The sequence below is a fragment of the Rhea americana genome, unplaced genomic scaffold (genome assembly GCF_003343005.1).
Source record: "Rhea americana isolate MKP2758 unplaced genomic scaffold, rheAme1 scaffold_146, whole genome shotgun sequence".
Lineage (NCBI taxonomy): Eukaryota > Metazoa > Chordata > Aves > Rheiformes > Rheidae > Rhea > Rhea americana.
This window is the reverse complement of record NW_028185550.1, coordinates 2,433,039-2,449,746: the sequence shown is the minus strand read 5'-3', so window position 1 is coordinate 2,449,746 and position 16,708 is coordinate 2,433,039. Positions and strand designations below refer to the sequence as shown.

Here is a 16,708-nt window from a genome sequence, read left to right as displayed (position 1 = left end):
ATGTCAAGAATACCAAGASAGACAATACATTGAAATGGTATCCTATTTGCCTTTAAAGTCTTTCTTTATAATGGGATACTAAAAATACAACAAGGTGCTTGCTTTGAGAAAATATCTCAAAAAAATTAATGACACACAGCCACATTCATCCAAATATGTTCAGCAATGGTATTTGAAAATACAAGTAGTATCTTACTGGACATATCTTCACATTTGTCTCTGCAAAATACTAAATCTGTACTTCTACATGCAGCTTGAGTTACAAAGAAGTCATTGGGTCTTTAAGGCTGTTTGCAGTGTCTTGCAGATAGCTCCTTTAAAGGGGGGGGGGGTAATCTTTTTCCCCAAGACACTTCTACCAAGAGCACTTTTGTTCTTCTTACACCAAGGAAAATCCAGAAATGGAAATGCTGTGTCACACAAGAGCAACACTTGGCCTGCACAACCCTGATGGTGATGAACCGGAAGAAAAACTCAACTTGAAGCTCATTCTGCAGACTTTGATTTGCAATTAAAAAAGAAAAAAGTAATAATAACTTAAACAAATTTTCAAAGGCAATTGCACTCTTGAACTAGACCTTTGTTAATCTTGCAGCATAAAAATAAACTTAAAGAACATGTACTATCAAATCAAACACTGATCTAACTTGCAGTATTTGTCTATGCCAGTGCCTTTTCTCTAAGAGACATAAAACACCAATCAGTGAACTGCATTGCTAGAAAATTTCTATCATATTCAAGCATTAATTAGCTGGGATCCTGAACACAAAGGATTTTATCCGTTATGCACTAGTTAACTAGATTCCTCTCACAATCTATGCAATTTTAAGTTTTCAAGGATAATTGGGCAAGGTTCCATAGGCTACTTGCATGTTACATAATATTTAACATCTTTGTGTGTTGCTTTTACAGTTCTTCAGTAATGTGAATGTTTTCCTATCCTAAGAAAGGACAGATTGGAAGTTCAATTCACTTTTCTACATTCTTTGCTGCTTCAGATATATCTTACGGCATTCCCTCCTGCTTGTTTTCTCTAAGCTAAACATTCCTAGTGTTTTCAGCCCTCTGCCTACCCAAAGCTTGTCACTTGTTATTCACTTTTTGAAGCTCCATTTCAAACTCACTTCTGTGCTGTCAGCTGTTTTGCAGACTTACTCAACAGAATTCAAGAGGGACTGGRTCCCTCAGCAGAACCTGTACCGTTTTGTCCTGATTCTAACACAAATCTTAACATCTCATACCTCCTACAATGAACTTCTGGTGCCTTTTCTTCATCTCAAATTAGGGCAGGCTGGTCAGCTCACTTCCCAAGACCACAATTCCCTTCCCCTAAAGATCTCCTTTTATGGATAGAAACAACATTCATTGACTTCATTCCTTTCAGAGGGCAAACACTGATTTGGATTAGCTGTGATTTAGCTCTGACTGTATGAATGTGCATTCACAGAACCTGTGAGTGTTCGTCAAGCTTTAGGTACAGTTTGCTGAAAATGTGTAGAGGTCCTGAGTAATCATTATGCTGCAACAGTGCAAGTGGGTAATACATCAGCAGTGAATGAGGAGAAAGGTTTGCAAGCATATGAGAACACGAAAATAGTTCACCGGACAGCAGCAGTCCTGACCTGAATCTTTTCTCACCTCTGCTGCAGATAAAACAAGAATATCTCTGTCTTACCAGACTTTTGAAATGCTATGTTTATATTTTCATATTTTAATATCCTTTTGGCAGAAAAGGTGAAGGATAACGCATTCTAGGGAGGAGTCTTATCTTGGTACTGAAAATAGCCTCATAAAGCTGTAGTTTCATGAAGAAAAAGTTTGTGTACCACAGTAGTAAGCATTTCATAAAGTATGCTGAGCCAGCATCAAGACTTCAGAATCTCAAGAGGATAAATCTTTTTCAGGACTAAGCCCTTAACAAAAGTTTGTGTTTAAAACACATTTTGCAGAGGAAAAACTTGCTACAATTTTATACAATTTTATATCATAATTTAAATGCATTTACTAAAGGCTACTTGATTCCTGTCTTACAAAGGAGTAGCCTTTTTTGATCTTTGTACCCCCAAAGTATATGTTGAAGTAGCTTCTTCTAGCTGGCGTGCTTTTTCCATAAAATTCCTCTTAAAGGGTGTTACGAAGTTTTCAGAGTCTCCATCAAAAGCCAAACGTTCATGGGGCAATTCTCGCTTTCTTACTGGCTCCTCTGTTGTGTCTTCAGGAGTCCAAATCTAGAAAATAAAGATATTTGCTGTTAGTTAATTTGGATATTACTTATGCAACTGAAGCCTTGAGGAAAATATTAAGTTATACAGAGCCATGTTCTAGAAGTCCCACCTAGCCTGAGATATAGAAGAAAACTAGCGCAGCTTCCTAGCAGAGGATACCTCAATTTGCATATAAGGGCAGTGTGTTCTCTCGTTGTCACTTCTGATCTGTCATATGCTGTTGGCGCAGTTCAGGGCTAATGTGGGAAAGAAGACCCAAAGCTGATAGTTCAGAATATTGAATCAGGCCCAAGATCCTCAGAATGGTAACTAGTAATTAACTGTAGAGTCACTGGCAGCGTAGGCTTGTTCCCCTAAGACTATAGCAGAAACCAACAAAAGTAGAAGTTAGGGAAATGAAAAACAAACTCCAAACAAAGCTATTTAGTCAGCAATGGCATGGGGTTTTTTCTTCCTTTTTTTTTTTTTTTAAAAAAGTACTTCTCTGTGATCTTCTGTTTCCTTTTCTCAGTTACGTGAGAATGATTATTAACAAGTCCCTAATATGACAATTCTACTTCCTAGATTTACAATACTGGAAATACATGTTTAGTACCCACAGACCACAGTTCTGAACTGCCTATTTCAGTAACTGTCACTACCATAAATAATCATGTGATAACTGACTGAGAAAGCAAGTTAGAAGTTGGTGCACATCCCAATGCCAAGGGCTCCTATTCTTAAAGGGGATTGTATGACTGTAAAAATGAAAAGGTAGTTGCATTTGTACTTTACTGTGGATCCATTTTAATCTAACCCTATTTTAAATCTTGTTAAGAGTTTGATTTCAATGATGTTTTATTTTTGTGTGTGTGTGCACACATGTATTTATAGATATATACTGTTTATACATATGAACACTTTGGTTTTCTGTTGTTTTGTAATGACCTCTCTAGCCTATGTCACATCATCTATTGGGTAGTTAAACTGTGAGGTCACTTCATCAGTTTGTTTTGGTTTTTGATCTTCAGCAAGGTCTTATGCTTGTAGCTTATCATGCAGAGAGGAGAACAAAATTAACAAAAAAAAACTGTAACTAGTAAGAAAATAAAAAGAACTCCTGTTCTGGATTGAATCATGTTTCAGAACCTCTTGACAAGAGGAGCTGGTTACTAACAAGCCATTCCTATGCTCCTGTCTTTCTGTAGCTAGAGAAGAAAGGAAACATACTAGAAAATAAGCTTAAATGAAATTAACTGGACACCCTGCTGCAAAATCTTCGCTAAAACTGTAAAGCTGTTCTATTTTTCTCCCCTCTTTCCCTGCCACAATTTTATTGGGTTGTTAACTCTTTAAAGTCAGCTCCTCAGAAACTTCTCAACTATTTTAAACTACACATTTGTGCGTGGTGAGAAAAACTGGACTCTTGGCTAATAACATGTTAACACTGAGCCAGATTCTTTGCTTGTATATTGTTCCAGCTTCATTCAACTAACTTTAGCCAAACTCCACATACTGACCTGTAGAGAATATGATTTACTATCTATCTTTAAATTAACATGAAACAGTGTTTATGTTTTTCTACTGTACATACTTTCTTGGGTTTGAATGTGATGTCAAGTTTCTTAGTAGCACCGCTGGTTATCAAAGAATGCAGCTGAATAACACTGTCCTTAAGGGATTGTGTCTCCTCTTCAAAAACAGATTTTTCCACAACTGTCAGAGATACCTGTGAAGGCTGAAAGGRGAGGAGGTATCAGTTATACAAGTATGTTGCACTCAGAAACAAGGCACACATCCTCTGCAACTCATCTAACCATCTATTTTGAAAGTTATGTGTGGATTTTTCTGATATAATCTGATCTTTTTAAAGTTAATAAATACTTACATCAGAAATTCTGAAGAAAGCACTTTAAAAAGTAGAGGTATGGCTTTCTTGGACACTATACATACAAAACATTAACTACTTTTTAAGATTCACTAGACAATCACCTAGTGCCACTGGTATAACAGATCCTATCACGTGCAGGGTGATGGATAGATAAACACAAGGTCATTTCTCCCCCTTGCCCCATCCCCCAATCTGTGAAAATCCTAGACAACCCCTGATGAATTCAAAGAATCTTCAAAAGGGAGAAACCAGCATTTGGATACTATGACACATTTACCGTACCATCAAGGGCAAGATAACTGAAGTAAAGTCTGGTTTAGCTATATAGACAAAACTGTATTTTCTCTCTAAATGCGATACTATGTCTGATTAACAAATAGCACTGGTAACTCAGGAAGCCCTCATTCACAGTAATGGAACCACAGTGCAACCACTGAGCAAGCCTGTTACTACCTCAATTAGTTTAACAAGCAGAAGAAAAAGAAAAAAACTCGTACTGCCTTGAAGGGCCTTAGATTGGTCTTATCCTATGAAGAAATGGGTGCTTCTTTTAAGAAGTTAGTTATTAGTAGTTCAGTGTTTACAACATAGTTGGGTGATCGTAAACTTCAGGAGAAAGGATAGGAGGAGAAGGAGAAGAGGAAGGATTTTTCTGTCCTGTCAGTGCATTAGGAAAAAAAGATAAGTAGGAGTGGAGAAGACACAAAATTCATGTAATTACCAAGTCATTGTTTTAACTGATGAACAAGTACTAGGAAYGCCAAGAAAAAGTACTGGCTTTTGAAACTCTACCTTCAATGAAAGTGTTTTACAGCTTTATAGAAACTTAGATGGCAGATAAATGAATGAAATAAAAATGCTAACAACTATCAGCAAATACAGTAATCAGTCCCTTGTCACCATCTCTCATACCTCTTTTTTCACAGTTTCTATCTCTACAGGCTTCGGTTTAGAAGGCGACTTTGGCTTGGCAACTTTCTTCCCTTTCTTTCCTTTCTCTGCTTTTTTTTCTGGTACTTTTGGCAATTGATCCAGTTTATTTTGAAGCAGATCAATTATTCTAGAATCTGCAAATGCTTTTGCAATATCAATAGCACTTTCACCTGCAGTTTAAAAATAAATACCCGTATAAGCCACGACAATCAACACTGGCAGTTGTTATAACTGGATAATGACAATAGTGTCAACTGAATTTAATTGCACCTCTATTTTGTTAACCACTCAGTGTGCCAGGAGCCTGGCTGACATTGGTGCGAGACCAGGCAGTCATCAACACTGCTTGCAGAAATGAGCCTTTAGACAATATATYATGAGTATTCTTGGAACGACCATTTTGCTTCTAATGTCCTGGTATTTGCAGTTTAAAATACTGGTCTAATGGGTTTATATTCTAATCTTTGAGAGCTGATGGAATTTAATACTAGAAAATGGCAAGCATATTACAAGATGGGGAATTTGGACTAACTTATTGTAGTTATCTACAATAGTGCTTGCTCTGTGGCTGGTGAGGAGTGAAAAGAAAGCCCCATGGCTTAAATGGAGCTGAACACCATCAGTGCTAATAAAAGAAAAGCCCACTTGCATCTCATGAGATGAGGCCCCATGGCTATAAAGTAATTGTAAAATTAAATTGCTGCTATCAGATGTATAGAATTTTACATGGTAACAGAAATGCAGAATACACAGCCTTTCTACAAGCAGTAGTTCACCTACTGTGCATTTTGGGAAGGAATATCTCATTATGTAGCAATGTTTAATATATTATAGCAAGGGCTTGAAATGCGATAAATGTTAACTATTTAAACTACTCTTAAAATAGTGGAAAGTATACTAAATGGTGTTTGAAAGTTTAAAAATTGTATTATGTGGAGTCTTCCCCACCACTGATAAAAGCTCGAGTTCTTTGGCTGTGGAGATATGATGTTGGATGGCAAAGGTTTGGGCTTCTGAACTGCTTGGGAGTCAGGCACTGTCGCAGGAGTCACTCCCAGCAGGTTCATGTAAGAAAAAAATCTTTTGAAAATCACCTTCTTCAATGCATCAGCTGCACTGAAGGAAAGGGCTGAGTTGCTGAGCTCCACCCCCCCCCCCCCAAAAAAAAAAAAAAAAAAAAAGGAAAAAAAAAAAAAAAAAGAAAAAAAAAAAAAAATCAAAAAAAAAAAAAAAAAAAAAAATTGCCCTAAAGCAAAGTTCAAGATTAAGGCGACTTTATAACACCTATTAAACAAGACCTTAATCTTTCATTATAATTTAGGCAGGCTAAAATAAGTGCAACTTCTAGTCTTCTACTTGCAATCAGCTCTGGGGCTTCAATTATTAACAGCAGCCTGTATCTTRGAGCTAAATACGGTTCCTGAAGACTCTCCTCTCATTCTTTTCATCTCTGCTTTGGCTGAGGCCTATACACAAACCCCTCCAGAGGGAACTGTTTGCTAGCTGGCCCTGATAGCACACTGCTGTAGTGGCAAAGCAAAACATGCATGGGAAAGGATTGCCCCCATGTTTACCCCACCCCACTGAGTGCCCATTAAAGGGGAGCAGGATTGTATCAATTCTTTGGACACAAATTATGCCAATTGGCTGAAGTGCCAGGTCGTTATTCTTGTTTGATAAAAATTTACTCTACCAAGAGCAAATCTAAGGCATATCTCCTTGATATGTCTGCAGACTGTAGCTAATGACAATTTCCCATACCATCACATAAAAATTTAGAAGAAAAAAAAAAAACAGATTTATGATGTACCTCTCCCTCTACTGCTGTAGGAAGGTAACACTTCTATAGCAACTCAGATKTTTTTTCCTGTTAAGTCACTTTCATTTTCAAGAATATTATTTACATGCTAAGCAGAAAGAAAATTCTAACTGATGCTGCTTACTAATACAAAATAAGTAATTTAGATGGGTGGCAGAATGGACATTGGCCACAATGAAAATCTAATTTTGCATCAATTAATGTTAACAGTTAGCTAGATTTTTTTTCATTAAAGCCATCTTTGTATATTTTTTGTGAGATACATCAGATTTACCAGGGATCTTTCCAGCCACAGTCTTAGAGTATTTTGTTTTTCATTCTGAGCAATGAATCACTGTTGATGGGAAGCTGACTATTTAGAGTAGTGATTCCACGCTGTAGAAAGCCAAGTGAACTTAACTCTTAATCCTGATAGCAGTCATAAATTCAGAACACTTCTCAAAGTATTCCAAAGTGCTTCAAGAATTTAAACTTCCGTTCTATGAAACATGTATATGCATAAGTAAACAAGTCATTTTATGAGACATGGATATTTACCATTTCTGTTTGTCATTTGGACATTAGCACCTGCATCGATTAAAAACTGTACAATATCCAATCTACAGATCTCAATGGCTCTCATTAATGGGGTTGAATTGCCAATTGCAGGTGCATCCACTGCTCCTCCAGCCTTCACTATCAGTTCAGCAATATCTAGTTGCCCTGCATGGCATGCATGATGGAGAGGAGTCCACATGAAATTGTCCTTTGCATTTACATCAGCCCTGCAAAAGAAAAAGGAGTTAATATGTAAACAGACAAAGCCAGCTACCAGATATAGTAACTTCTGCACCTCCAAGTACAATCCAAGTTAACTGCATACTGTAATGACATATTCAATGTCAATAAATATTTTCATACTGCTACTACTACTTTAACACCATTCTAGTATCTGACATAGCTTGTCATGGAGTATCAATTGTAGCAGCTTGCAGCTGTGGTGATCTTATACATCACTGTCCCTCTCTGAGCCCACATGGTGGTCCTCTGGAGGAGGTTTCATATCAACAGAAAAATATAGGCTTGCAAAGAACTTAGTCCTCTAAAACGCTGCTAGTGTTTGTTTTTTAAGCTTCATTTAGAATGAATACAACCCTGTCTTCTCTTTTTCAACAAATATCAAGGATCTGAATCTTTAAGAAAACAAGCTAAGGGATAAAGTAGATTGCTACTTGCCTTCCACACTTCTGACATTTGCATTACTTTCTGAGATGGCTCTGTTGCCTTTAGGTCCATCAAGCCCAACAGCTGGCTTCCTGTTCTTGTCTTCCTCTTACTGCTCCTCCCCCCACCCCCCATATTTGCATGGCATATTGGGAAAACATCCCTACCGCGTGCCTTTCATGAAATGGTAAAGCTCTACTCTCTTATAACTCATCTGCCCTAGCGRTCACATTTTAATAAGAGCAGTTGCTTTTGATGGGCAAAGATGGGATCTGAGAAGTGGAAGAGGAGCTTAAGTTGTAGACACAGATAGTAACAGGTGGGATGAGATGAAGCAAGTAACAGCAAAAGGCAGATTAAGGAATCCAAAAAAAGACAGGTTATGCATCAAGAACAGGTGCTCCTTTCTCTAGAACTCATGGCAAAGTTGCCTACTATTTAATTTTTTTAAAAAGGAGTTGGATTGGTGCCTAAAATAGAGAAGATTTAAGAGAAAGATCACAAAAAAATCTGAGGATTTGATTTTTTTTTTCCAGATATTATTTCACAAAATTAGGCTAGATTTCTTTCTACTGCCAAGCTAGAATTTTTATGAATGGCACGCTCTGCAAGGGATAGTCATGGTGTGACATTTGCAATATGCTGTCTTCAGCTGAAGTTCAGGGAGAAAGCATTATCATCTTTTTAGCAAATGGAAGCCTTGAGCGCTTTCAGGATGAGGTCATTCAAAAGCAAGGCTTGGGAAACAAGAGCCACTAGTATCTCTTAAAGGTAATATAAGTCTAGAAAGACATGGTTTCCCCATGTCTTTGAATAAACTATAGCCCATGACTATACCTAGGTCTGCCATCTCTGACATGTGTCATGCATGGTTCAGAAGAGGCTCCTCAAGAGGGGATTCCCCAATACTCAAGTACCATGAACTACTTCTATTGCATCTTGGGCTGCCTAGAARTCCTGAAGTCAGTTTGGGTCACTGGCCCATTTACCTGTAGGACAAAGGCCTGATTCTGCCTAGAAGAAATGGAGCAAGGTGAAGGAAAAATTGTGAAATAACTGCCAGGGATAGTTTTTTCGCACTTCCCTATCAAATGGTTTATATTTAACACTATATCAAAAGACTGAATTCATATGCTCATCTTTTCTTGTTTACATTTCTTTTTCRAAAGCCTACCTTTGAGATCTTATAGTAGAAATTCTACAGATCTACCAGTGTTTTTTCGTCTTTGTTATCTTTTATTTGCTTAGCTAGTATGATTTATTCATATGTAGTTTACATTCTGCTGCATTTCTCCCCATTAAAATAAGTGTTTCCAGTTATTTCACTTTCTCTTCCCTCCCCTGCCTTGCTCCATGCCTGTATTGATCCTGTCTGTCCCTGAATGGCTAACTTCATTCTATTAGAAGCAAACCAATCAAAGGTAACAGGGAAAACATAGTATAGATTTAAAAGTTCATCAGCATTTTCTCCTGRTCAAACAGTAGTGAATTTGCCTTTAGCCCAAATTTAATTTATTTCTSAGTCTTTCTAGAACAAGCTAAAAAGCAGATACCACCAATTTGTTTAAACCACTTCTATAGCTTTAAACAMTTTCTATAGCTTTAAAACATTGTTTTGTATTTGGTGTGAATTGTAATACTGAACTGAAAAGACCGTATTGGAAAAAGAATTTAGATTTCTATAGCAAACAAATGTCTGAAAGTCTACACTGTTGAAAGATGCAAAGCTCAACACTGTACTAATAACTTTCCTCTCCATTTTCTGATTTCTGTCAATTTAAACTCTCAATTAATACTATTTTTAAACTAAGTTATTACACTGTGTAATAACTAGGGAGTGCAATCTAGGGAGMTTTGATGAACTCAGTGGAGATTAACTTGCCAGACAATTCTTGTATTCTTATCTTCAGAAGACTTGAATACACAAGTTTATGCAACTTTACATCATCACCATGAATGTCAGTGAAATTGCCAGGGTGCATAAAGTTCCATATGCTGTTGAGTCTCTGCAAGAATTGGAGCTAAGGCTATAGCCGCTCATACTTAGAAATGAACATTAAAATGAATTCTGGCTGTAGATAGAGAATATAGCTAATGTTGTTGTTCAAAAATCTTCATTTCAGCATTTATCTGAATGACTGTAGGACTACAGCAGTCTGAATATAGAAGAATCAGATTACACTATTACACAAGTACAACTGAATTTTCCTTAAGTTGCTTTCATTTTTAACCTATTAAGATTTTTCACAAGTGTGTCTGTGGAGTACAAACAGCTAAAGCATTTCCAAAATGGGGAACAGATTAAATGGCAGCATGCACTTCCAGTGTAAATCCTGATGAGCTGCAGAAGAAATGATTCTGCATGGCTTATCCCCTTAAATCACATGAAAATGCCCTAGCATGTGAAATAGGGAAGTCTAGGATTACCTTGATGATTTTAGGCAAATCACTTCAGCCAGATTTTCCAGAATTCATTCATTTAATTTTGAGAGTTCAGTTCTGAGGGTGCACTATTTGAGACATGGTGGATGTGAGCTAAGTGTACTTCCAATAGTCTGGATTTGTAGTACTTTGTATGAAACTGAAATGTCAATAGCTGAGACACCAAAAAATTCAGACCTGCAGAAATTACCAGTTAAGTGCTTCTATTTCCTCATTACTAAAATGGGAAAAATAATAATCAAACTCTCTGTAATGAGGGATCATTTGTACTAACTTTAATAGTAAGCATTATGCAAATAAAAAAGAATTTCTCCCAAATCCAGGCTGCAGCATCCAATTTATTATTGGAAATCTATGCTTCTGAAAACCCTTTCAAAATAGCAATAAAAAAACCTTGGAAATGATCTTACCCCTTTTCCAGAAGATACTTCACAACACCTATGTTTCCACTTGCACATGCAGCCATTAAAGGTGTTTTATAATATTTATCTCTTACATCTATTGGCACACCCTCCTCAAATGCCTTCTTGAGAGACAGAATGTCTCCTGCTCTGACAAGGTAGTTAATATTCATGTACATTTTCCTTGGTTCATCAATATACCATGCACGGTCATCATGCACAGGATGGGCAGATGGGTGGTATTGGCTAAAACGATTGCTCTCAGTGATGTTCTGAAAAGCCTCAATCATGTACATAGGGAGGCCATCTTCTCTACGTGGGCATGTGTTCTCTGGAATGATGCAAATCGGCACTGGGATTGGGACACCTTTCTTGCCTTTTGCTTTCATCCCTTTCTTCTTTTTGGGTCCAAAAGATGTTACAAGATAGGCTTTTTGCAAGTATTTGGAGCCCTTAAAAAATTCTTCAATGTTGATTCCTGCACCATGGGATATTTCATGCTTTTCAGCAACAGTTTGTAGTTGTTCATCATCTACAAAGGCACATCGTTTCCGAACAATTGATATAAAATCATCTTTAGTTACTGTTCCATCTCCCTGGTCAAATATATCAAATGCCTCCCGGAGGGCAGCCTGATGTTCCAAGGACCAGTCGTATAACTTCAATGCCCAGCACGGATTGTCATCCTTTGCTTCAGGCTTAGAACGTTTAGCAAAGATTTTTTCAATTTTACGCAATTCTTTTGTTGCTGCTTTAAAACCACCTTCCTTAGCAATGGCTCTTGGGGTCTTTGTTAGTAAGTTCTTCCATGTAGGATCACAGCCTAAAAATATAGACACAGTTCATTTAATGTAAGAGACTTTGACTATACAGGCAGCTAATTAGCACAGATCTACAAATTCATACTCTTAACAATAAAGACTGCTGGTATAGAACCACACCTGTAAATATGGACTGACATGTTAGCCACATGTCCATATTTGTTTTGCAAAAAAGATTTGTCAGGTAGCCCTCATTCTGCTTCTCTCTGCACTCATAAATATATATGGCAAGGCAGAAGTTCAGTGAAAATTTTAAGGTTTTCCTAAAATGGTTAGCAAGGCTAAGAAGACCTGAACTAAGATTAAAACACCACTCGCTGTTCTATACTCTAATCTTACAGTTTGGCTTTGGACAACTAGTTAAATGTGTGAACCGAAAGAATAGAATATAGGATTTTGAGTAGTTCTACCAAAACAACACTTGAAGTGACATGACAGATTTGATGAAGTTACAAAATGATCAGAACTACTTTGGAGTATGTTTCGTCACTCATGGAAGCTAAGTTGTTTAAATGATCAGTAAACCAAAAATTAATCTTCTGTTGGAAGTTTCAGTGCAGTATTTCTGAAACAACTATAAATACTAATACTTGATCCAGTCCTATTCTAAATTATACAAATCCATGATGTTTCTACTGCTTGCTTTGGGAAATGGTTTRCCTTGTCTTAGCCCCATTTGTAGAAAAAATGCAATGATAGCTTACGCTAGGCACCTCCTAAGAATTAAATTTGTTACATGATACCCCAGAAGGTCAAATCCTTCATAGATGCCAAAATGAAATCTTTAATTTAGCAGAGATATAGATGGTATTTATGAAGTAACTTATTTTTAATGTACCTCTTTGTCCTATAAACTTGCAGCAATCTGCAAACCCTCCCTCCGCAGCATAATGAAGTGGTGTGTTCCCATTCATAGCAATCAGACCCAAGTCTCCGTTATAAGCCGAAATTACCCTCAGAATCTAGAAAAAAGACAACAGTACTATCAATCTCGTTGGCATTTCTTAGGATGGGGGGAAGGGTGAGAGTGTTTACAAATAAATATAATAGCACATATTCCCAGTTTACACACTGAACTTCTCTCACATGCTTATGCTTGTTATTATGCTGTGTTTACTTAACTCAGGAATAGAAACCTCCTTTAGTTCTAGAGGTCAAGAATAATCTTCAGTGTTTCCAACCTATGGCAGGGCACTGTTTTGAAAGTAACCCTGATATGCAACTGTGATTATGCATATAACTTTATGTACTTCAAAGACAGTATTGGAAGGGAAGGGGGAAAGAAACTGCCTACCTGCAGGCATTTGCATGCGTTCTTAAAATGGGAAAGTCACATCCATGCTACGCAATTGTTGCATGCTATGCTTTCAGACAAACTAGTTCTCCAAAAGAATTGACCACATCAGACAGCCAGACAAGCAAACACACACTCACTCACAGATACCTTGGCAAAAAAAAAAAGTCTCAGCAATTTTTTAGAGAAATGCTATTATTTCTGAATTTCCCTTGATACTTTAGAAGAAGCTGCTCTTGACTACTGATTATTATGTTTCAATCAGCTGAGATACTGGACTTGGAGAAAACTTTGATTTTGCAGTAATGCTTTGCATTACTAATGACGATACCTCAAAAAAGCCTCCTTTGGCCGCAAAATGTGCAGCACTGTGTCTTTCAAGGTCAAATACATTAACATCTCCTCCTCTCTCGAGTATACCACGCACCACCTCAAGAACACCTTCTCTTGCTGCTTCCATTAAGGCTGTGCGACCCGTAGCCTGCAAGGTAGCAAGAAAATAATTTATAATTATAAACTAATACAGATTGGAAGAGACTTCTGGAACAATGTGATCGATTGTTGCAAGTGGCTTAAAACTGGTGGCCTCCTTTTAGGGATTACTGGAAAAAAAAAAAGATGAGTCTAATAGCTTCAAAGATATTTGCAGGCCAGTTCTAAGAACCTAGTCCTGCTGCTGCTGAAATGTGAGTGTTCAAAATCTAGCCACTAAAATACGTAAGTAACCTGAGTCAATTGAATAGTCCCATGAATATCAGTTCTCTGTTTGAAGAAACTTCTTATTCTGTGTGCATGCTCTCGCACATCTTTGCAAGTTTTAACACAAAATATCACCTTGATCATGAAAGTATGTAAGTAACCATGGCTGGAGAAATGCTGTTGGGGAATTTCAGTACTGTTCTATCCATGAGGAAAAGTTTGCACTCTAATACATTCATACTGTGTTTTTCTACATAACAGTATACGTTTCTGACAGCAGTATGTATGTTCTTTATAATGGCTGACTTTGATAAATCTGATGACCTTCCCAAGAACACAGCACATCTCAGATGGAGGATAGCCTAGTTATAACCTGTTGGTCCTCAGCAATGCTTAATATAGCTTATTCACTGCTTAAAAAAAAAAGGGAGGGGGGGCGGAGTACACGCATGGGCAGGAAGCAGACAGTGGCATGTGGATATTGTTCTCCCGGACCATATTTTGTTCCCTGGTGGTTTTTCTCTGGGCCCAGCAAACCATTCACATTATGTGAGCAGGCATATGCTTGTCATACTACAAAAAATGGAGGATACTCATCATGTTGCAAGTACACAAAGTGCATGAAGGGGGCACATGCATCAAAGGATGTGACAAGGACATCCATACTTTGGTCAGGTGAATCATTTCAGTATAGTTACAAGGTAGGCAGGACACTGCAAATCTAAGACCAAAGCCATGGGTAGCCCAAATGAGTACAAATCAGCACTGCACCACTGAAATACAGTGAAATACAGCTTTTAAGGAGTTGGCCCAGCTGTTTTTCTAAAATATGTGCACTTCAACCTACAAAAATCTAAATCACGATACATGATTCAAACTGAATGCTTAACACCTTCTCCCTCCCTCCCTCTCAAAGGTAAGGATGATAAAGAGGAATGGAATAGACATAGCCACAGAATTAAGTACTTGCTATTGCTATTATTACTTTAACGTGAGGATTTATAGTCATATACTTTGGTAGCCTGATAACTATTTCACAATCCTGTATATATGCTCTTAGGAACATAATATACATAGGAACATTCATACTGGATTTATTGCATTGGGATCTGCTCCTCTTTCCAAAAAACTCAGGCATATCTCTTTAATCCCACAGGCTTGCTCACAGGCTTGTACAAACACAGGCTTCCCCTCGGTAGTGCTGTTGTTAACATCTGCACCATATTCCAAGGCAATTTGAGTGCAGCGGCAGTGCCGTCTTGTAGGCAAAAGGCTGTAAAACAGAATGCCTGCAAAGAAAAACAGAAGGGATTACAGAGCAACATGAAATGGTGAGGAAGGTTACTTAGGCAGTAAGCTTTACATCTGAAAGAACAGATTCCTTCAACAGATGCCCATTAACTTCTCTTAGGGTAATACCTGCAGTGTGATTTCTGGTTTAGGGCCTCTTAACCCAGGCAGCAAACCAGTATTCAATATTAGTGACAGTTCAGGGAAGGAACATGATTCTCAATCACAAGGTACTTGTTCAGCTACACTCTGGAGTAAGCTAAGATTCAAAGGCCCAGACTGTTTGGGGAGAATAAATGTCATCACCATCAAAGCTTTTATGGCAAATAGCTTGTGTTCAGCTGTAAGGATTGCCCCCAACCATGGTTTCTCACTAGAGACTGAGTCTGAAGGTCATCAGTATCATGAAGTCTCAGCCTCTGGAACCAAAAAAATGCTACTGTAATAACAGCCCTTTATCCTTTATAAAAACTAACTAAAATTACTAGAACTGGACATAATGTACATGCTTTATTTCTCACTGTGCCTTATACTATCATTTAATGGTATTTCTGGTCTGATAGGGTTCCATTTTACTTACTTCTTCCTTCATTATCAGCAACAGTCATGTCTGCTCGAGCTTTTACTAATAAGTCCAAAACCAAGTCATGTCCTAGCTCAGCTGCCTTCATTGCTGGAGTGCATCCCATTTTGTCCTGGACATCTGGATGAGCTCCATGTTCTAGCAGGAAGCTGCACATGTTGGTATCATTTTTAATGCAGGCCAAGTGAAGGGCACTGTATCCATCCACAGGCTCTGTGAAATTAATGAGATCTGGAATTCCAAGCTTGATCAACTTTTCTATTTGCTTCCTGTCTTTCTGGTGAACACACTGGAGAAGTTTGTAGATCTGCAAGTTCTGAAGTCTCTTATCTACCAATAACATCCTGAAATAAAAAAAATGGCTTCTTCCAAGGCAATAATTTCTGCATGGAAAAAAACGAAACATAAACACAGAGGTGAGATTATTCTTACATGCCAATAAGAATAGGAACAAACTATGTTCAAAGCCATGAAAATATGCACTGTCACTTGACAGAACACTGAGCTTTTAATTTTTATCATTTAATATATATAGAACATATAGAGAATATACAGCAGCCCCCTACAAATTATTCTTTCTCAACATCTAACTATTCTGAAGAAGTTTCATCCAAGGTGAAAATTAAGTTAAGGAGCTAGAGGGTAACTTTTCTATTCAAGGAACTACTATAATCCATAGTTACTTGGAAGCCTAAAGGGAGCTTGATTATCTGCCATTTTAGTACTTCAAATGGAAAAAAAAAACCCTCAGCAATCAGTGTCACTCACACTTGCCAAAGTATCAAATTGATTCTTGCATCACTTCTTCAATACGCATGCACCTTCTTTTATAGTAGCTGATGCATGAATTTTCTGCTGGGCTACCTATATAAAAGGGTAAATTATATCTTCCTGCAATAAGTCTCTTGGGAGCAAATGATGCAGCAAGTGGGGCACTGGCACAGAAGGCTCCTCTGGGTGATGCAACAGTTGCTTTTAGAGAAAAACACAGTGCAAGATATGCTTGCACTTGCTTCAGTTATGATTACACTAGGCTTTTTTATAAATGGAAATAGGTAAAGGAGGATAACAAGAGCTGCAATTAAACTGAAGGTGTTAAGCAGCCTGGGTTGATCATCCTTTGTGGGC

At 37.6% G+C, this 16,708-nt stretch overlaps 1 protein-coding gene across 1 annotated transcript; it reads right to left on the bottom strand.

Annotated features, from left to right (window-relative positions):
• Positions 1–546: 546 nt before the first annotated feature.
• Positions 547–15,955, bottom strand: ANKEF1 (ankyrin repeat and EF-hand domain containing 1). The gene is made up of 9 exons (XM_085299179.1): positions 15,578–15,955; positions 14,797–14,996; positions 13,340–13,489; positions 12,553–12,676; positions 10,903–11,716; positions 7,385–7,611; positions 5,008–5,198; positions 3,799–3,942; positions 547–2,228 (listed from the first exon to the last, which is right to left on the bottom strand). The coding sequence occupies exons 1-9, from the start codon at positions 15,921–15,923 to the stop codon at positions 2,028–2,030; spliced, it is 2,397 nt and encodes a 798-aa protein (XP_085155305.1). The 5' UTR covers positions 15,924–15,955; the 3' UTR covers positions 547–2,027.
• Positions 15,956–16,708: the final 753 nt, after the last annotated feature.

What these genes read in the sequence shown, in the direction of transcription:
- ANKEF1 (XM_085299179.1), bottom strand. Translation starts at nt 15,923, where the DNA reads ATGTTATTGGTAGATAAGAGACTTCAGAACTTGCAGATCTACAAACTT. An exon ending in CCAAAGGAGGCTTTTTTGAG is followed by an intron (nt 12,677 to 13,339) that starts GTATCGTCATTA and finishes TCTTTTTTCTAG; the next exon opens with ATTCTGAGGGTAATTTCGGC. An exon ending in AAGTATCTTCTGGAAAAGGG is followed by an intron (nt 7,612 to 10,902) that starts GTAAGATCATTT and finishes TTTCTTTTGCAG; the next exon opens with GGCTGATGTAAATGCAAAGG.